The following is a 21,869-nucleotide window of genomic DNA, read 5'->3' as shown; positions in this document are numbered from 1 at the left end:
GGAAGAAGATGCTATCTAGGATTCTCATAGCTAGAGAGAAGTCAATGCCTGGCTTTAAAGCTTCAAAGGGCAGGTTGACTCTCTTGTTAGGAGCGAATGCAACTGGTGACTCTATTTTGTTTTTCTAAGACAGGGTCTTGCTCTGTCACCCAGGCTGGAGTGGAATGGCATGATCTCAGCTCACTGCAACCTCGGCCTCCCAGGCTCAAGAGATTCTCCCACCTCAGCTTCCCAGGTAGTTGGGACTACAGGCGTACACCACCACATCTGGCTAATTTCTGTATTTTTGGTAGAGATGAGGCCTCGCCACATTGCCCAGGCTGGTCTTGAGCTCCTGAGATCAAGCAATCCACCCACCTTGGCCTCCCAAAGTGCTGGGATTACAGGTGTGAGCCACCATACCTGGGCATCTGGTGACTTTAAGTTGAAGCCAATGCTCATTTACCATTCCAAGTATCCTAGGACTCTTAAGACTTGTGCTCAATCTACGCTTCCTGTGCTCTACAAAAGGAACAACAAAGCCTGGATGACAGCACATCTGTGTACAGCAATTACTAAATATTTAAAGCCCACTGTTGAGACCTGCTGCTCAGGAAAAAAAGACTCCTTTCAAAATATTACTGCTCACTGACAATGCACCTGGTCACTCAAGAGCTCTGACGGAGATATAAAGGAGATAAACGTTTTCATGCCTGCTAACACAACATCCATTCTGCATCCCATGAATCAAGGAGAAATTTTGACTTTCAAGTCTTATTTAAGAAACACATTTCATAAGACTATAACTGCCATACCTAGTGATTCCTGGGATGAATCTGGGCAAAGAAAATGAAGAATCTTCTGAAAAGGATTCACCATTCTACATGTCATTGAAACACTCATCATTCATGGGAAGAGGTCAAAATATCAACTTTCACAGGAGTTTGGAAGTTTACTCCAGTTCTTACAGATAATTTTGAGGGGTTTGAGACTTCAGTGGAGGAAGTCACTGAAGATGTGGTGGAAGGAGCAAGATAACTAGAATTAGAAGTGGATCCTCAGCTGGGCATAGTGGCTTACGCCTGTAATCCCAGCACTTTGGAGGCCAAGGCAGGCGGATCACCTGAGGTCGGGAGTTCAAGACCAGCCAGGACAACATGGTGAAACCCCGTCTCTACTAAAAATACAAAAATTAGGTGGGTGTGGTGGCAGACACCTGTAATCCCAGCTACTCGGGAGGCTGAGGCAGCAGAATTGCTTGACCCCGGGAGGCAGAGGTTGCAGTGAGCTGAGATGGCGCCACTGCACTCCAGCCTGAGCAACAGAGCAAGACTCCATCTCAAAAAAAAAAAAAAAAGTGGATCCTGGCTGGGTGTGGTGGCTCACACCTGTAATCCCAGCACTTTGGGAGGCCAAGGTGGCTTAAGCCCAGGAGTTTGAGACCAGTCTGGGCAACAAAGAGAGACCCCATCTCTTTTTTTTTTTTTTTTTTTTTTGAGACGGAGTCTTGCTCTGTCGCCCAGGCTGGAGTGCAGTGGCGCAATCTTGGCTCACTGCAAGCTCCGCCTCCTGGGTTCATGCCATTCTCCTGCCTCAGTCTCCCAAGTAGCTGGGACTATAGGCACCTGCCACCACACCCAGCTAATTTTGTTTTTTGTATTTTTAGTAGAGATGGGGTTTCACCATGTTAGCCAGGATGGTCTCAATCTCTTGACCTCGTGATCCACCTGCCCTGGCCTCCCAAAGTGCTGGGATTACAGGTGTGAGCCACCGCACCCGGCCTTTTTTTTTTTTTTTTTTAGATGGAGTCTTGCTCTGTCTCCCAGGCTGGAGTGCAGTGGCACAATCTCGGCTCACTGCAACCTCCATCACTTGGTTTAAGCAATTCTCCTGCCTCAGCCTCCTGAGTAGCTGGGATTATAGGTGTGCACCACGATGCGTGGCTAATTTTTTTTTTTTTGTATTTTTAGTAGAGACGGGGTTTCACCATGTTGTTCAGGCTGGTCTCAAACTCCTGACCTCGTGATCCACCTGCCTCAACCTCCCAAAATGCTGGGATTACAGGCGGGAGCCATCACACCCGGCCTATTTTTTTTAATTAAAAAGATGAAGAAGTGGATCCTGAAGATGGGACTGAATTGCTACAATTTCATGATAAAACTTTAATGGATATGGAGTTGCTTCTTATGCATAAGCAAAGAAAGTCATTTGTTGAGATGGAATCTACTCCTCATGCAGATGCTGTGACACTGTTGAAATGACAAGATTTACAATATTACATAAACTTAGTTGATAAAGCAGCAGCAAGGTTTAAGAGAATTGATTCCATTTTTTAAAGAAGTTCTACTGTGGGTAAAAAGCTATCAAACAACACTGCATGCTACAGCGAAATCTTTCCTGGAAGAAAGAGTCGACTGATGCAGCAAATTTCATTGTTGCCTTATTTCAAGAAATTCTGGCCAGGCATGGTGGCTCACGCCTGTAATCCCAGCACTTTGGGAGGCAGAGACGTGCGGATCACGAGGTCAGGAGATCGAGACCATCCTGGCTAACATGGTGAAACCCTGTCTCTACTAAAAATACAAAAAAAAAATTAGCTGGGCGTGGTGGTGGGTGACTGTAGTCCCAGCTACTCGGGAGGCTGAGGCAGGAGAATGGCGTGAACCCAGGAGGCGAAGCTTGCAGTGAGCCAAGATCACGCCACTGCACTCCAGCCTGGGGTACAGAGCGAGACCCCGTCTCAAAAAAAAAAAAAAAAAAAAAAAGAAATTCCCAGGTGGGGCGTGGTAGCTCACACCTGTAATTCCAACACTTTGGGAGGCTGAGGCAGGCAGATCACTTGAGGTCAGTTCAAGACCAGCCTGGCCATTGTGGCAAAACCTTGTCTCTGCTAAAAATACAAAAACTAGCCAGACATGGTGGCTGGCGCCTGCAATCCTAGCTACTCGGGAGGCTGGGGTGGGAGAATGGCTTGAACCTGTGAGGTGGAGGTTGCAGTGAGCCAAGACCATGCCTGGGTGATAGATCGTGCCTGGGTGATAGAACAAGACTTTGTCTTAATTAAAAAAAAAACAAAAAGAGAAGAAACTGCCACAGCCACTCAGCCTTCAGCAACTACTAACCTGATCAGTCAGCAGCCAACAACATCAATGTAAGACCTTCCACCAGCAAAAGAGTATGACTCACTAAAGGATCAGATGAGCATTAACATTTTTGAGCAATATAGTTGACCCTTGAGCAACACAGGTATTTTTTTAATTTATTTTTTATTATTATTATACTTTAAGTTTTAGGGTACATGTGCACAATGTGCAGGTTAGTTACATATGTATACATGTGCCATGCTGGTGTGCTGTACCCATTAACTCATCATTTAGCATTAGGTATATCTCCTAATGCTATTCCTCCCCCCTTCCCCCACCCCACAACAGTCCCCAGAGTGTGATGTTCCCCTTCCTGTGTCCATGTGTTCTCAATGTTCAATTCCCACCTATGAGTGAGAACATGCGGTGTTTTTTTGTCCTTGCGATAGTTTACTGAGAATGATGATTTCCAATTTCATCCATGTCCCTACAAAGGACATGAACTCATCATTTTGTATGGCTGCATAGTATTCCATGGTGTATATGTGCCACATTTTCTTAATCCAGTCTATCATTGTTGGACATTTGGGTTGGTTCCAAGTCTTTACTATTGTGAATAGAGCCACAATAAACATACGTGTGCATGTGTCTTTATAGCAGCATGATTTATAGTCCTTTGGGTATATACCCAGTAATGGGATGGCTGGGTCAAATAGTATTTCTAGTTCTAGATCCCTGAGGAATCGCCACACTGACTTCCACAGTGGTTGAACTAGTTTACAGTCCCACCAACAGTGTAAAAGTGTTCCTATTTCTCCACATCCTCTCCAGCACCTGTTGTTTCCTGACTTTTTAATGATGAGTAACACAGGTTTGAACTGTACAGGTCCACTTATATGTGGATTTTCTTCTGCCTCTGCCACCCAAGACTGCAAGACCAAACCCTCCTCTTCCTCAGCCTACTGAACATGAAGATGAGAGTATGAAGACTTTGTGATGTTCATTTCCACTTAACAAATAGTAAATACACTTTCCTTCCCTTATGATTTTCTTAATAACATTCTCTTTTCTCTAGCTTACTTTATTGTAAGAATATAGGACACAATATATATTACCTTACAAAATATGTGTTAATCAACTGTTATCGGTCAGGTTCCCAGTCAACAGTGGGCTACTAGTAGTTAAGTTTTGGGGGAGTTAAAGTTATATGTGGATTTTTTTTTTTTTTTTTTTTTTGAGATGGAGTCTCGTTCTGTTGCCCAGGCTGGAGTGCAGTGGCACCATCTTGGCTCACTGCAAGCTCTGCCTCCTGGGTTCACGCCATTCTCCTGCCTCAGCCTCCCGAGTAGCTGGGACTACAGGCACCCACCAACACACCTGGCTAAATTTTTGTATTTTTAGTAGAGACAGGGTTTCACCATATTAGCCAGGATGGTCTTGATCTCCTGACCTCATGATCCGCCCGCCTCGGCCTCCCAAAGTGCTGGGATTACAGGCGTGAGCCACAGCACCCGGCCGTTATATGTGGATTTTTAACTATGCAGTGTCAGCACCCCAACACTACTCAAGGGTCAACTGTAAAGTATTTTTTTAATCCAAGAATGAACAATGTTTTCAAAGACATAATGCTATTTAACACTTAACATACTATAGTGCAAACATAACTTTTATATGCAATAGGAAACCAAAATATTCATGTGACTTGCTTTATTGCAATATTCACTTTATTGTGGTAGTCTGGAACTGAACCCACAGTATTTCCAAGGTATGCCAGTAGAGTAAAATGTTAATTACAGAATCAAGTTGATGGGTTCACCTAGGTAGTACGTGTTCACCGTACAATTCTTTCAATTTTTCTGTATGTTTGGAATTTTTCATAATAAAATATTAGGGAAAGAACCGATGCACTAAAAAATTCACCAACATTATGATGACTGGTAAAATCTATTACACTTCTAATGACCTTATCAGTTCAACAATAAAGGGACAAAAGTAATTTGTTGCCTGACTCCGACTAAACCCTTGAAGGAATAAATAAGAAAAGGTCATGCCAGACTATCATCAGGCCTAATACAACACCCAAGGAATATTGGTTTGTGAAGAAAGTAACCAGAGACCACTGGTTTGAGATAAATCACAAAACAGGACACTAAGACATGAAGACATGTGAAGAAATCCAACTCACCTGATTGACAACTTCAAAATAGATGCCAAGTGTAGATGTAGGATCTAGGCCACAGATTTTCCACTGACTCGTGCCACCAACACCAAGCTCCTGGGGGTGGGAAGAGGAATTTGAAAAACAAAACCAGAAAACCATCCCTGTGGTTAATTGCTAATGAAAAGTACTGACTGAGTAGGGCAGGCTACTTAGAGTATCTTCTTTTAGGAGAACATTTAAGTTGAAATAAAACCTTCTCCTGAAAAGAGAACAGATGAAGGCTTAACATTTACATTTACACTTTAAAATTAAGCTTTTTATATTGACATTCTGACCAATTTTTATTACATCATATATACTATACATATATATTATTTATGTTTATTTATTTTGAGATGGTCTCTCACTCTGTTGCCCAGGCTGGAGTGCCGTGACACAATCACAGCTCACTGCAGCCTCGACCTCCTGGGTTCAAGCAATCCTCCCGCCTCAGCCTCCCAAAGTGTTGGGATTACAGGCGTGACCCATCGTTCCGGGTTTACACATATACTATGTGTGTGCGTGGGGGGGTGGGTGTGTCGGGGAGTGTCTCTACATGGTATATAATGCTGAAATCCACAAAGAATCAATCAAGTCAGACTCTTAAGAAAGACCCTTAAGGTGAAATCACACAGCAGCTCTAAGGTGGAGAGCAGAGAGGGTACACTCTGTTCTGTCAGTACTCCCTAAGCTAGATAATGAGATAGATGGATTCACGGGGGTTCACATTCCTTGTAGTGGCCTTTTCTAAAGGAAGCAGGTGTTTATTATCTGCTGGAAGGTGAAGAGCTGTGCTCAGGAAAAAGGCAAAGAAGTCAAAGGAGCGTTCATGCCTCCCCTTCTTGCCTTGCTAACCCCATTCTAAGCACCAGACCCAGGACGGCTCCTCTAGAGCTCCAAAATATCATTTTCTCACTGATACACAAATTCCTTACTTAAACATTTGCTCTTTAGATGCCTTTATTGGAGAAACGATAAAGACAATTAGGAAATGACCATTTTATAATCCCCAAAGAAATAAACTGATTTGCACGAAGATCAATGGATGCTAAAAACCATTAGGCTGTTGGCAAACAAGAGTTTCATATTGTGCTACACACTCTCATTCAAAAGATTGCCTGCTAATGGCAAAGGGGGAAGTGTTCCCTTACAGTAGAAAGGCAGTGGGGCAGTTACCACCATCACCAAGCGATCTAACTCAGCACATGTAACACGGGACAGCAGACATAGTGCCTCTGGATGTGACACAAGCATAAAGTACACACTGCCCAGGAACAATGCTTGGCAAAAAGGCTTCGCCTGAATGTAAACACACCTTTAACCCAGACTCTCACTTTACAAAGGCTGTAATATCAAATGCAATGCCAGTTGGGGTAAAAACAGCTACAAAGGGCATTTGGGAGGAAATTAGGAAAAAAATATGAACTAGATATTAGGAAATTATTATTTTCTTAAGTTTGATAATGACATCGTGGTAGGAGAACATCCTTATTTTTAGAAGATGCATACTGACGTACTTAAGGACTGTCATGATATCTGCAAATTATTTTCAAAGGTCGGCAAAAAAAAAGTTGATAAATCAAATGTGGCAAATAAATGCAAATCAGATAAAGCAAATGTGGCAAACAAGACAACAGAGCAATTATGGCAAAATGTTAACAATCAATGACTAAATGGTAGGTATAGAAATTCATCACTCAGTATGTCTGAAAATTGTATTTTCCTATTCTTTGCATCCTCATTCCCCAAACAAAACTTTCATGGCTGAATTCTACTAGAAATATTAATTAGTTTGTACTAATTCATAAAAATACCTTCTTAAACTACTTCAAGAAGCCTTCAGCAGGCAGATTTTAAGTCCATGAAAAATATTTTATAACAAGGCAGCCTTCCAAAGCCTTGCCAGGAAATAGGGGTACAAGCCCCTTAGTACTCTGGGGGTAATGAATGACTCATCAGATGGGCTTTAGGGCAGCAATTTGCCTCACTCAGAAGGCTACAGGAATGTGCTCTCAAATCACCTTGCCTCTGCCAAGCTCAACAAAAGTTTAATTTATGTGGTCACCCAAGAACGTTTGTTGCTGACAACATGAAAGAAGACCCACACTTCCAGTGTGCCAGGCACTAACTGCTTCACCTGAACCAACTCATTTAAACCTCCTAACAATGCTGTAGAGTGGGCACTGTTATTATCCCCATTTGCCAGATAAGGATACTGAATCACAGAGCAAATAAGTCCTTTGCTCGGGCCAGGTGTGGGGTGTAAACCTAAACCTTGGATCCACATCTGGCTCTGTGGTCTACCCTCCCATTGACGGTGACAATGAGGGAAGAACATGACTGTGTAACCCCAGCCCAGGACCACCTTAGAGAGGCCTTGCCAAACCGAATGGTTTGCCTCCTAGCAAGTAAAGTATAATCAGAGGAAGTGGACAATAAGCAAAGCCGCTCATCTCAAATGATAACTAAATTGTTCTCAAAAACTACTACTAGAGAAAACAGATGTCTGTACACACAGCAGTGTCACCCACTTCCACACCAACTCATGGTGGTCTCTGTTGTAAAAGGCTTGTTATTAGCTGAGTGAGACAAACGTATCACCTCTAAGGGCAATGAGCAATAGGCTTACTCTGGAAGGACTGTGCTGAATGTTTGCCTTGTGCTGAACAGCACGCCGTGGCTTTGGCACAACGACCATGGGTGGTGGAGTCAGGGGCACCTGGGCTCTAACTCCTTCATGTCAGTTCTGACCCTGAGCAAGATACTGAACCTTTCTGGGCCTCAGTTTCCTTCTCTCTAACCCTTTGGATGAACAGATGGAATAACACCACCTCTCCGAGTATAGTCATCAGTGAGGGTTAGCCCTTCTCCTGTCACTGCAGACACATCCAACAGGTGACACATGTGAGATCATCATGCTCTGACACTTCTGACGGGTTAAATCCGGGGCAGGAGATGAGGGTGATGGAGTTGTTTTCCTTACATTTTCTGACACACACGGTCCTTTCACATTCAGAGATACGCATGGACCAATGGCTCCTGCAATCTTCAGTTCCCGAGAGGTCTATAACAAATATGTGACAGTGTAAAGTTAAAGATCACTTCAATCCACCCTGCTGTCATCATGGCCACAATGAAAGCTTAGAGGGAAAATATAACACTACTATTCTGCCAAGAGAAAACTCCACAGGGATCATAACTGCTTAGTCCTACAAACTTTTCCTCAGCCACTGTGATTAGAACTTTAATAAAATCCACCCTTAGAAACACTTGAAACATGAGCATTTTCAACTCTCACAACTTACTTTTTAAACTTTGAAATTACTGTACATGTAGATAACAATTCTAACAATACTACATTCTTTTCCAATCCCTTGTATGAATATATTCACATTCATGTATATCCATAATTATTTGCATATACCTAATCAGAGAACATACTGTTTTGTGTTGCTTTAAAAATACTTAATTCATGAACTCCAATATAACGACAAGGCCAACATACTTAGATTTTTAAAATGTGAATTCATTTCAAAAGTCCATCTTTAAAAGAAAACCCTCAAGCATTTAAGATTATGGTTTAAAGTCTAACCTAGATGATTTAATAATTATCTCTAATTCTCCAAGTAATAATTCCAATCGTATCTTCTAATGACGGCCCCCGACCTGCCCCGCCAACTGGCAACTCTGTTGCCCAGGCTGAGTGCAGTGGCATGATCATAGCTCACTGCAGCCTCTAACTCCTGGGCACATGTGATTTTCCCGCCTCAGCCTCCTGAGTAGCTGGAACCACAGGTGTGCACCACCACGTGAGGTTAATTTTTTTTTTTTAAATCATTTGTAGACACAGGGTCTTGCTATGTTGCCCAGGCTGGTCTGTAATTCCAAAGATCATGCAATCACCCCACCTTGGCCTCCCAAAGTGCTGGGATTACAGACATGAGCCACCGTGCCTGGCCTAACACCCTCTTTTAATGCTTTCTCAATGACTTAGAATCAGCTGTATCAGGGCCATGAGTCCCTACATGGAAAAAAAAAAAATCTCAAAATGCTGTCTTTTTTTTTTTTTTTTTTTTTTGAGACAGTTTCACTCGTTGCCACAGCTGGAGTGCAATGGCAGGATTTTGGCTCACCGCAACCTCCGCCTCCTACGTACAAGCCATTCTCCTGCCTCAGCCTCCCAAGTAGCTGGGGCTACAGGCATGTGCCACCACGCCCGGCTAGTTTTGTATTTTTAGGAGAGATGGGGTTTCTCCCTGTTGGTCAGGCTGGTCTCGAACTCCCAACCTCAGGTGATCCGCCCGTCTCGGCCTCCCAAAGTGCTGGGATTACACGCATGAGCCACCATGCCTGGCCCAGTGCTATTTTAGAGTACTCTGGCTATTCTTCAGGAAGACATTAAACATAACCACGGCTCTGTGCAATGCAGTGAGCCATGCTGATGGCTGGGTGGACGCAGACCACCGTGTGGCTGCCCCTGTCCTCAGGCCACAGTGCTGCTCATAACACCCACCCTACTTCCTCTTCTATCTCCTACTGCCTTGAAGCAGGGTGGAGCAGAGCCTGCGGGTGAACCAGGCAGCTTGTTACTTAGAACATAAATAAATATATAGGTCATCCTCAAGAAGCAAAGGGATAAAGTGAATAACATGCTTTTAATAGCCATTTGGTTGAGATCCTTTTAATTGGCTTTTACATGCCCGTGTCCAGCAGGTGGAGGTTGCCAGAAGTCTGGATATTGATTGAAAAAGTAAGAACACTATAATTCCATTGAAGTTTTAAAAGTATGGCCAGGTACAGTGGTTCATGCCTCATAATCCCAGCACTTTAGGACGCTGAGGCGGGAAAATTGCCTGAGACCAGGAGTTTGAGACTAGCCTGGGCAGTATAGTGAGTCCACATAAAAAAAAAAAAAAAAAGTCTACCGTACCTTTACATCCAAAGTAGCACCAAATGCCATTCGGAAATCTCCATTAAAATCTTTAGTAAAGATTCTTTGGAATGTCTGCTTGAAGAGAGAAGTGTTGAAAGAATCTCCCATTACCATGTAGCCTCTAGGTAAGAAGAAAAAAATCAAGTGAATATTAGGAAGATTGAAAGCCATTCAGATGCTCCCTCAGTATTTACAAAAATAATTTAAAGAAAAAAAGAAACCAGGTCCCCAAAAGAGCCACTGATTAATTTAAATATAAAAAACAGGCCGGGCACAGTGGCTCACGCCTGTAATCCCAGCACTTTGGGAAGCCGAGGAGGGCGGATCACTTGCGGTCAGGAGTTCAAGACCAGCCTAGCCAACATCGTGAAACCCCATCTCTGCTAAAAACACAAAGATTAGTAGCCATAATCCCAGCTACTCAGGAGGCTGAGGCAGGAGAATCACTTGAACCCGGGAGGCAGAGGTTGCAGCGAACCAAGATCGGACCACTGCACTCCAGCCTGGGCGACAGAGCAAGACTGCTTCTCAAAAAAAAAAATTAATAAATAAGTAAATAAATAATAAAATAAATTAAAAAAATAAAAAACAGCATGTTAAATTCATACTTGGCAAAGAAACTACTTCTAAAGCATTAAACAGAAGCCTTAAGAACAGCTCTAATTCCTCTCACAGTTCTTTGGTATGTGAAAATACCCAGGCCTGTGGGAAATCCTTTTCAGGTTAATTTACTGCCTCAAAATACTGAATTCTTGACTTTACAAGAATTATTTTTTCCAACTCATGAGTATTAATATTAATCCCTTACTGAAGTTAGAGGAAAACATTGTGCAAAATGTCAGCATTTCATGCATTTGGACAGAAAAGCACAGCTTGACGCAAGTTATGCCTCCAAACGTCATTCATAAAACAAGATCTCAGAATCTTGAAGAACACAAGAAAGATCATCTGGTCCGGCCATCTCAGAGTGCCTGAACCGTCTGTCAGCTCTTTGGCACCAAATATCTACCTCTTCCTTAGTTTCCTGGAACAATGACATTTTCCAGCCTGCCTTGCCTATGGCCATGTGCCTCTGTTGGCATGTGCGTTCTGACTATTGCTGTGTCCTTTATATGTGGAGTGTGTTCCTCCAGGAAGAGCAATCCTTCTCTGACCTTTCCTCCTTCCTGCTGCTGTAAATGGCTAGAGCTCCAGCAACTGTCTTGAGCCACAGATGGCATATGAATGGTGGCAGAGCAGCTTAGTAGGAGCCTCAGCCCTTAATGACGACGAAAGCAACATACCAGCCCCGGACTGCCTACCGCCAGAGAAATAAACTTATTTTGGGTTTTCTGTGACATTCACACAACTCTAATACTAACACTCAACCAAACCCTCTGCAAAATACCTGCCAAGTTACATCCAGACTAGGCTTGAACTCCTCCAGCATTGGGAGCTTCCTCCCCAAGCTGTCCATTCTGTGTTTGAACAGCTCTGTTAAGAAAGGCCCTTCTTGATATTGAGTGAAATTTCATTTGCCAGCAGCTTCCACCCACTGGTTTGGTTCTAGTTCCACTCTTTGGTCACATACAGAACAAATCAGATTCCTTCACAGGGAAGTCCCTCAACTGCTGAATACAGTTCTCACACCCCCATGTGTCTTCAGCTTAATCTTTTCCAGCTACTTCAATCATTCCTCACATGACAGTTTCCAGGACTCTCCACCACTGCTCTTCTTCAAACATCTCCAATTCATCTCCTATTGCCCCTTGAAATTGCAATGTTCAGAACAGAAAACAATGTATTTGGATAAAGTGTGACTAGCACCAAAGAAACCAAGAATATGGTCTTCCTTGAAGATAATCTTCTCCTATAGCACAGCCTGGAATCACCTTGCCTCTGCTGGAAGTCATCCCACACTGTTGGCTCACCTTGAGCTATACTAACACATGTGTGCAACAGATGGTAACTCTTCACAGAAAAAATTCACACGAACTAGCATACAATCTAAGGGATGTTCACAAATACACTAAAGCTTTTCTATGGACATTCCGAGTCAGAACTCCTGGAAGGCCCTGGTAGGAATTCATACTATTAAATGTGGATTACTGAGATAGCTACATCAGTATCATTTGGGACCCTAATTCTGTCACCTAACTCATCTGCTGCTCTCTAGGACAACTCCAACTGATTCTGGTTCTACCTTCTATTCCTTTTACTCACTGGGGACCAGCAGCTTCACCTGTGGGGTTGTTAGAAATGCAGACTCTCAGGCCCATTCCACAGCTCTATGATGCTTCTCAAACTTCTGTGCATGCAAATCACCTGGGATATTGTTCAAATGCAGGTTCTGATTCAGGTCTAGAGTGAGGCTCAAGACGCTGCATGGTTCTCAAACTCGGCTCTATGTTAGAATCACGGGAGGAACTTTTAAAATGCTGATGCCCAGGCTGCACCTCATGCTAATTAAATTAGAATCTCTGAGGACAAGACCTAAAGAAAGTGTAGCTTTTAAAGTTCCCCTGGTGATAACAATACGTAGGCAGCTGCAGACTAGTGCTCATCAGTGGTTCCTACACTTTCATGTGCCCTAGAATCTCCTAGAGAGCTGCATTCCCGGGGTTTCCGATTCAGGAGGTCTGGGTAAGGCCTAGAAATATACAATTCCAATCAGTTCCCAGGAGCCCCTAAGGCTGCAAATCTGGACACCACCACATGTTGAGAACCACTGCTCCACACTCTGGCCTGTGAATACAATACTGACTCAGGCTTTGAGTCAGTACAACCTCTAGGCTGAGTGCACTTGGAGTTAGCCACAAAGTATGGCCACTTAGCCAGGTTTATCCTAGTTGTTTCAGCATTCAGACCCTGTTTTCCCCAATTCTCAAAAGGAAGTGCCCTGATGAAGGCCAGATAGTCCATGCTGCTTGCTTTCTTGGCCTGGTCTCTGTAAAAGTGTTAACAACTCTAAGGAAGAAATGAAGTTACTCTGAAACGACTTATTTGTAGTGAACTCTTGAGCCCTCCTACTAATCACTACTTCCCTCTCCAAGGAGCCCACAGGCCCTCCCCAGTCACTGAAACCACAGCCCAGAGCTACCTGAAAGCTTCTCTGAGTTGGCCTTGCCCATTCCTATGGCTCCATCACTAATTTCTCTTTCCTTAAAATAACACTGTCACTCTGCCCAGGTTTTCACTGTCAACATACCCAGTAAGATTTGCACAACACTTCATCTCCAAAAGTCCAGTTTGATCAAGGGCACAAGCATAAATATCAATGCAGTGACCATTTGCAGCTGTTCGATTAGCAAGCATCTCATAGTGCTGTGAAGAGAGGAAAGCTATCTTTAGGCAACAGTGACATTATTCCCAAGGTATGCCTGAATTACCGAAGGAGGTAATCGAATATAAAAACATGTAAATCATTTTCTTTTCTCTTTTTGTGACAGAGTCTCTCTCTGTTGCCCAGGCTAGAGTGCAGTGGTGCGATCTCCACCTCCCGGGTTCAAGTGATCATCCTGCCTCAGTCTCCCAAGTAGCTGGGATTAAAAGCGTGCGCCACCATCCCCAGCAAATTTTTGTATTTTTATTTTTATTTACTTTTTGAGACAGTCTCACTCCGTCACCCAGGCTGGAGTGCAGTGGCACGATCTCAGTTCACTGCAACCTCTGCCTCCCAGGTTCAACGGATTCTCGTGCCTCAGCCTCCCGAGTAGCTGAAATTACAGGCACATGCCACCATGCCCAGCTAATTTTTGTATTTTTAGTACAGACAGGCGTTTCGCCATGTTGGCAAGACTCGTCTCGAACTCCTGACCTCAAGTGATTCGCCCACCTTGGCATCCCAAAGTGCTGGGACTACAGGCGTGAGTCACCACTCCTGGCTTAAATTTTGTATTTTTAGTAGAGATACGGTTTCACCATGTTGGCTAGGCTGGTCTTGAACTCCTGACCTGAAGTGATCTGCCCGCCTCGGCCTCCCAAAGCGCTGGGATTACAGCCGTGAGCCACCGGGCCAGGCCTGGAAATCATTTTCAAAAATATCTGAATAAAATAAAAATATAGTTTTCATTCTCAAAACCCTTTGAGTAGTTTTAAGGCCACCCACTCTAATTAAGGTCTGAAAGTAGGAGCAATAATTTAACAGCAGCTAAGATTGGAAAACTGTCTCTGAAACAGCGTCTTGCTGACCATGACACATGACCTTGGCAAAGTAGCTGTCACTCCAGAGCAGCCCAAACCTGACAATGGGCTTTCAGAATTACAGCCCATACCCAAGAGCACCTACCTTGGTTGCCTTTTTCATGAATCGTGCATTATCTTTCTCAATATCATGCCAAGAACGAATAGGAATCTTTAATTCATCTCCAACCACCATGCCAGGCCCTTGGGTAGGGGGACCTCCAGTAAAGAGCATGATCCTGGCTCCTGTGTTTGGAAAAGTGCCCTAAAATAGCGAATGGCAGCATGTTAGAAGTATACAGCCTCACCTTTTAGTATGGTTTCAGTTTCCCAATAGAAATACTCCAAAGATGCATTCTCTCCAGCTGTCCTAAAAAGTGGTGATAATGCAGAATAATACAGATGATAATGCAGAAAAGCAGCACTTGTCTTCTTCCAACCTTATGGGTTTACACACTTTTATTAATTCGCTGTTTGAGTGCTCCCTATTGCTCTAATTCTTAGTTTTTCAATGAAAACTTTTGGCATTTTCAAAATGTTGAGGGGCTCCCTCAACGTGAATGATAATGATGCCTCAAATGCTTTCTGATACATTAACACAGATGGTTGACTTAGATCACAAGTGATTTTCAAACAAAGCCAACAAATATATTTTCTGAGAGCACGTTTGTATGATTTGAGAGGTCCTGGTAAATTTTAAATTACCTCCAGCAAGCCAACAGCAATGGACAAAGCCACACCAGTGGATCGCAAAGGTCTCTTCCCCTGAGTTACTGGCCATGGGTCCCTCTGTAGCTCCCCAAGAAGATCAGTGAGGTTCATATCAATCTTGTGAACAGGCTGCAGAAATCTGCAAGATTTTAATAGACACATCAACCCAGATTGAATAAAGTACTCTGGTCTTCAACACTAGGTGCCACATAATTACTGCTCTTCAAGATAATTATTCAGAGTAGTAACTGACTGGTAATTTTTTTCTTCAAAGCTATCTCTCTACTAACACAAAACAATTTAAAGCAGTTGTATTGAGGAATATAAAGCCCAGTACTTAGCAATTTACTTATGTTGCACAGAAAAAAAATTGTCTGGAAAAGGAGCAATTCAGTTTAATTAATTTTTAGGCAGCAAAAAAATCCTAAGGATATGCCTAACACGAGTTCAGTCTATGTGAGGTCCATTTACGTGGACAATCTTCATCATTCCTCATCATTCTAATCTGTGCTTCTCTTAAGCCTTGAAAGTAAGAGGTTGTCTTCAGCATGTCGGGCAATGCATTTTATCGAGCTTGTTAGCTCAGTCTAGGCACTCAATGGGCTGAGTCAAGTGAATACCCGGTCATAAGTATGTTTGAGGACACATGAAAGAAGTCTTTTCAGTTTTTCCAGTTTTACTTAAGCATCAAAAAGGACATCAGATGTGGAATGTCTAAAAACAGCAATTGAGCACAGTGGTCTCAAAACCTTTTTGACAAAACACTGAATATTGATTAGGCTTAATCATTTATCTTTTTCTCTAACAATAAGAAAATACAAATTCTAATATTTTTCTTCCCTTACTCCCATGGATCATCTGCATGTCCATCACAATACGTGTAACACTCCATGTTGGGCTCTCACCTGCTTGAAACAAAAGGGTGCTCCTGTGGTTGTGCAGGTCGTGCTTGCTGCATGGGCATGGCTGGCTTGGTCAGGCCCAACATATCCTTAAAAAAAAACCAAAAAGATTCATTTCCAATGACACTAAAAGTGAATGACTAATTTTTAAGAAATGTCCTCAGCTGGGTGTGGTGGCATGTGCCTCTAGTCCCACCTACTCATGAGGCTGAGGTGGGCCAATGGCTTGAGCCATTGAGCAATGATCACACCACTGAACTCCAGCCTGGGCTACAGGCTCTTTTAAAGAGACCCCAGTCTCTTTTAAAAAAAAAGTCCTTGTTTCTGCTCCTGTACAAGTAAGGTACAAACCTGTATTTGCTTTGCAGTTAAATCCTTGGTCCCTCGGAAGACATAACTTTTGGAGATTCCTTCACAGCTTAGCTCATGAACCTGCACCATCCTTCCAAATGTGATCAGACCCACCAGAGCATCTGGAGGAAGAAGACTCAGGGACATCTGCAGGGACTCTTTGAGTGCTTGAAGGTCATCTTCCTCCAGGCATGTGTCAATCACATAGAGAAAGATCAGAGGGGACTGAGCACCTCGCTTTGGGCAAAGAAAAACAGCATAATGATCAATATACAAATAGACTTAACCAGCACTTTTTAAGGCAAATTAGGTATGAAAATTGTAAGTCTTCATCTATATTTAGTTTTAGGAGATAAGGACATCTATACAAAGCTCTAACTTATTAAATGACTTAGATTTTATTAAATCAAACTAAAGATAAAAACTATTTGTATCCAACAACTTTGCCAACATTTTTTAATACTTCCTACATGCTAGACATTGTTTCAGGTCCTGGGACACACAGTGAACAGAAAAAACAAAGACTTCTACCTGCCTCAAGGAGCAAACTTTCTGGAATGGAGAGGTTAAGGGGGACTGCAAACACTAGGAGAAGAGGCAGAGGGCAGAGTCAACTGTTAAAAAGAGAAGTCAGGGCAGCCTCATTTAGAAAGTAGCATATGAGCCGGGTTCATGCCTGTAATCCCAGCACTTTGGGAGGCTAAGATGGGAGGATTGCTTAAGCACAGGAGTTCAAGACCAGGCTGCCAACATGGCGAGACCCCGTCTCTAACAAAAAAAAAATATAAAAATTTAAAAATTAGTTGGGGATGGTGGCATATGCCTAAGGTCCCAGCTACTCAGGAGGCGGAGGCAGGAGGATCCCTTAAGCCCAGGAATTTGAGGCTGCAGTAAGCTATGGTTGTGCCACTACATACCAGCCTGGACAACAGAGCAAGACCCCACCTTAAAAAAAAAAAAGAAAAAGAGGGCCCGGGCACAGTGGCTCATGCCTGAATCCCAACACTTTGAGAGGCCAAGACGGGTGGATCACGAGGTCAGGAGTTCAAGACCACCCTGGCCAACATGGTGAAACCCTATCTCTACTAAAAATACAAAAATTAGCCAGGCGTAGTGGGGTTCACCTGTAATCCCAGCTACTTGGGAGGCTGAGGCAGGAGAATTGCTTGAACCCAGGAGGCAGAGATTGCAGTGAGCTGAGATCGTGCCATTGCACTCCAGCCTGGGTGACAGAGCAAGGCTCTGTCTAAAAAAAGAAAAGAAAAAAAAAAAAAAAGAAAGGAAAGAAACAAAGAAAGAGAAAGAAAAAGAAAGTAATGTTTGAGCAAAGCCTGAGGGAAGAGAGGGAAGGAGCACCACAGATACAGGGGAGAGCTCCAGCCTCAGGGAAAAGCTACAGCAGAGGTCCTCAAGCAGGAGTGTTAGCACATTTGAGGAGAGTCAAAGAGGCCCACTGGGCTGAACGAGGACACTAGCAGATACTGGGGTTGGAGTGGTAACACGTGGGGCTTTGAAAACTGTCTTTTACCCTGGGTAAAAGACAGCCACTTTCTCCAGTGGGGTTTTCTGAACAGAGAAGTAACATGATTTTTTTTTTTTTTTTTTTTGAGACGGAGTCTCGCTCTGTCACCCAGGCTGGAGTGCAGTGGCGCGATCTCGGCTCACTGCAAGTTCCGCCTCCTGGGTTCACGCTATTCTCCTGCCTCAGCCTTCCAAGTAGCTGGGACTATAGGCGCCCACCACCACGCCCGGCTAATTTTTAAATTTTTTTTGTATTTTTAGTATAAAAGGGGTTTCACTGTGTTAGCCAGGATGGTTTCGATCTCCTGACTTTGTGATCCCCCCGCCTCAGCCCCTCAAAGTGCTGGGATTACGTGTGTGAGCCACCACGCCCGGCCGATTTGTTTTTAAAGAATTACTCTGGGCTGCCTCCTTTTTCGGACTCAGCCCGCCTGCACCCAGGTAAAATAACAGCCTTGTTGCTCACACAAAGCCTGTTTGGTGGTTTCTTCACACAGACACATGAGATATTTGGTGCCGAAGACCCGGGTCAGAGGGACTTCTTCAAGAGACCAGTCCCCTGTCCTCACCCTCACTCCGTGAAGAGATCCGCCTACGACCTCAGGTCCTCGGACCAACTAGCCCAGGGAATATTTCACCAATTTCAAATCGGGTAAGTGGTCTTTTCACTCTCTTCTCCAGCCTCTCTTGCTACCCTTCAATCTCCCTGTCCTTCCAATTCCAGTTCTTTTTCCTCTCTAGTAGAGACAAAGGAGACACCTTTTATCCGTGGACCCAAAACTCCGGCGCCGGTCACGGACTCAGGAAGACAGCCTTCCCTTGGTGTTTAATCATTGTGGGGACGCCTGCCTGATTATTCACCCACATTCCATTGGTGTCTGATCTCTGCGGGGATGCCTGCCTTGGTCATTCACCCACATTCCCTTGGTGACAAGTCAATTGTAGGGACTCCTGCTTTGGCTGCTCACCCACATTGCAGCCCAGGGCTGCTCCCCACCCCCTACTCCGTGTCTCTACCCTTCTCTTTAAACTTACCTCCTTCACTATGTGCAAACTTCCGCCCTCCATTCCCCCTTCTTCTCCCTTAGCCTGTGTTCTCAAGAACTTAAAACCTCTTCAACTCTCATCTGACCTAAAATCTAAGTGTCTTATTTTCTTCTGCAACACCACTTGGCCCCAGTACAAACTCGACAATGATTCTAAATGGCCAGAAAACGGCACTTTTGATTTCTCCATCCTACAAGATCTAAATAATCCTTGTCGTAAAATGGGCAAATGGTCTGAGGTGCCTGACGTCCAGGCATTCTTTTACACATTGGTCCCTTCCTAGTCTCTGCTCCCAATGCGACTCGTCCCAAATCTTTCTTCTTTCTCTCCTGTCTGTTCCTTCAGTCTCCACCCCAAGCTCTTGAGTCCTTTTAATCCTTTTCTACGGACTCATCTGACCTCTCCCCTTCTCCCCAGGTTGCTCCTCACCAGGCCGAGCTAGGTCCCAATTCTTTCTCAGCCTCTGCTCCCCCACCCTATAATCTTTCTATCACCTCCCCTCCTCACACCTGGTCTGGCTTACCATTTCGTTCCACGACTAGCCCTCCCCACTTGCCCAACAATTTCCTCTTAAAGAGGTGGCTGGAGCTAAAGGCACAGTTAAGTTTAATGCTCCTTTTTTCTTTATCTGACCTCTCCCAAATCAGTTAGCATTTAGGCTCTTTTTCATCAGATATAAAAACCCAGCCCAGTTAATGGCCCGTTTGGCAAAAACCCTTAGACGCTTTACTGTCCTAGACCCCAGAGGAAGGCCCCCAGAGGAAGGCCATCTTATTCTCAATATGCATTTTATTATCCAATCCACTCCTGACATTAGAAAAAGCTCCAAAAATTAGATTCCAGCCCTTAAACCCACAACAGGACTTAATTAACCTCGCCTTCAAGGTGTACAATAATAGAGTAGAGGCAGCCAAGTAACAATGTATTTCTGAGTTGCAATTCCTTGCCTCCACTGTGAGACAAACCCCAGCCACATCTCCAGCACACAAGAACTCCAAACGCCTAAACCGCAGCTGCCAGGGGTTCCTCCAGAACCTCCTCCCGCAGGAGCTTGCTTCAAGTGCCGGAAATCTGGCCACTGGACCAAGGAATGCCCGCAGCCCGGGATTCCTCCTAAGCCGTGTCCCATCTGTGCAGGACCCCACTGAAAATCGGACTGTTCAACTCACCAAGCAGCCACTCCCAGAGACCCTGGAACTCTGGCCCAAGGCTCTCTGACTCCTTCCCAGATCTTCTCAGCTTAGTGGCTGAAGACGGATGCTGCCTGATCGCCTCAGAAGCCACCTAGACCATCACGAGCTTTGGGTAACTCTTACAGTGGAGAGTAAGTCCGTCCCCTTCTTAATCAGTACAGAGGCTACCCACTCCACATTACCTTCTTTTCAAGGGCCTGTTTCCCTTGCCTCCATAACCGTTGTGGGTATTGACGGCCAGGCTGCTAAACCTCTTAAAACTCCCCAACTCTGGTGCCAACTTGGACAACATTCTTTAATGCACTCCTTTTTAGTTATCCTCACCTGCCCAGCTCCCTTATTAGGTCGAGACATTTTAACTAAATTATCTGCTTCCCTGACTATTCCCAAGCTACAGCCACATCTCATTCCCGCTCTTTTCCCCAGTTCAAAGCCTCCTTCGCATCCTCCTCTTGTATCCCCCAACCTTAACCCAGAAGTATGGGATACCTCCACTCTCTCTCTGGCAACTGATCACACGTCCATTACTATCCCATTAAAACCTAATCACTCTTACCCCGCTCAATGCCAATATCCCATCCCACGGCATGCTTTAAACGGATTAAAGCCTGTTATCACTCGCTTGTTATAGCATGGCCTTTTAAAGCCTATAAACTCTCCTTACAATCCCATTTTACCTGTCCAAAAACTGGACAAGCCTTATAGGTTAGTTCAGGATCTGCGCCTTATCAACCAAATTGTTTTGCCTATCCACCCCTTGGTGCCAAACCCATATACTCTCCTATCCTCAATACCTCCCTCCACAACTCATTATTCTGTTCTGGATCTCAAACATGCTTTCTTTACTATTCCTTTGCACCCTTCATCCCAGCCTCTCTTTGCTTTCACTTGGACTGACCCTGACACCCAACAGGCTCAGCAAATTACCTGGGCTCTACTGCCGCAAGGCTTCGCGGACAGCCCCCATTACTTCAGTCAAGCTCAAATTTCTTCCTCATCTATTACCTATCTCGGCATAATTCTTCATGAAAACACCCGTGCTCTCCCTGCTGACCGTGTCTGACTAATCTCCCAAACCCCAACCTCTTCTACAAAACAACTCCTTTCCTTCCTAGGCATGGTTAGGTACTTCTGCCTTTGGATACCTAGTTTTACCATCCTGACTAAACCATTATATTAATTCACAAAAGCAAACCTAGCTGACCCCACAGATCCTAAATCCTTTCCCCACTCCTCTTTCTGTTCCTTGAAGACAGCTTTAGAGACTGCCCCCACACTAGTCTCCCTAACTTATCCCAACCCTTTTCATTACACACAGCTTAAGTGCAGGGCTGTACAGTCGGAATTCTTACACAAGGAATGGGACCGCGCACTGTAGCCTTTTTGTCCAAACAACTTGACCTTACTGTTTTAGGCTGGCCATCATGTCTCCGTGCGGCAGCTGCTGCCGCCCTAATACTTTTAGAGACCCTCAAAATCACAAACTATGCTCAACTCACTCTCTACAGTTCTCATAACTTTGAAAATCTATTTTCTTCCTCACACCTGACACATATACTTTCTGCTCCCCAGCTCCTTCAGCTGTACTCACTCTTTGTTGAGTCTCCCACAGTTACCATTGTTCCTGGCCCGGACTTCAATCCGGCCTCCCACATTATTCCTGATACCACACCTGACCGGCATGACTGTATCTCTCTGATCCACCTGACATTCACTCCATTTCCTCATATTTCCTTCTTTCCTATTCCTCACCCTGATCACACCTGGTTTATTGATGGCAGTTCCACC

At 44.2% G+C, this 21,869-nt stretch overlaps 1 protein-coding gene across 6 annotated transcripts in view; it reads right to left on the bottom strand.

Annotated features, from left to right (window-relative positions):
* The window catches only part of SEC23B (SEC23 homolog B, COPII coat complex component), a 53,579-nt gene that overhangs the window by 20,079 nt on the left and 11,631 nt on the right, over positions 1 to 21,869 (bottom strand). For all 6 annotated transcript variants that reach the window (XM_009436809.5, XM_009436811.5, XM_063802473.1 and 3 more), the window contains 8 exon segments: positions 16,321 to 16,557; positions 15,973 to 16,058; positions 15,062 to 15,206; positions 14,463 to 14,621; positions 13,383 to 13,498; positions 10,193 to 10,316; positions 8,246 to 8,326; positions 5,248 to 5,337 (listed from right to left, as the gene is read on the bottom strand). In XM_009436809.5, coding sequence (XP_009435084.2) covers positions 5,248 to 5,337; positions 8,246 to 8,326; positions 10,193 to 10,316; positions 13,383 to 13,498; positions 14,463 to 14,621; positions 15,062 to 15,206; positions 15,973 to 16,058; positions 16,321 to 16,557 — 1,038 coding nt within the window.

This window comes from Pan troglodytes, chromosome 21, assembly GCF_028858775.2.
Source record: "Pan troglodytes isolate AG18354 chromosome 21, NHGRI_mPanTro3-v2.0_pri, whole genome shotgun sequence".
Taxonomy (NCBI): Eukaryota; Metazoa; Chordata; class Mammalia; order Primates; family Hominidae; genus Pan; species Pan troglodytes.
This window is presented reverse-complemented; position numbering and strand designations above follow the sequence as displayed.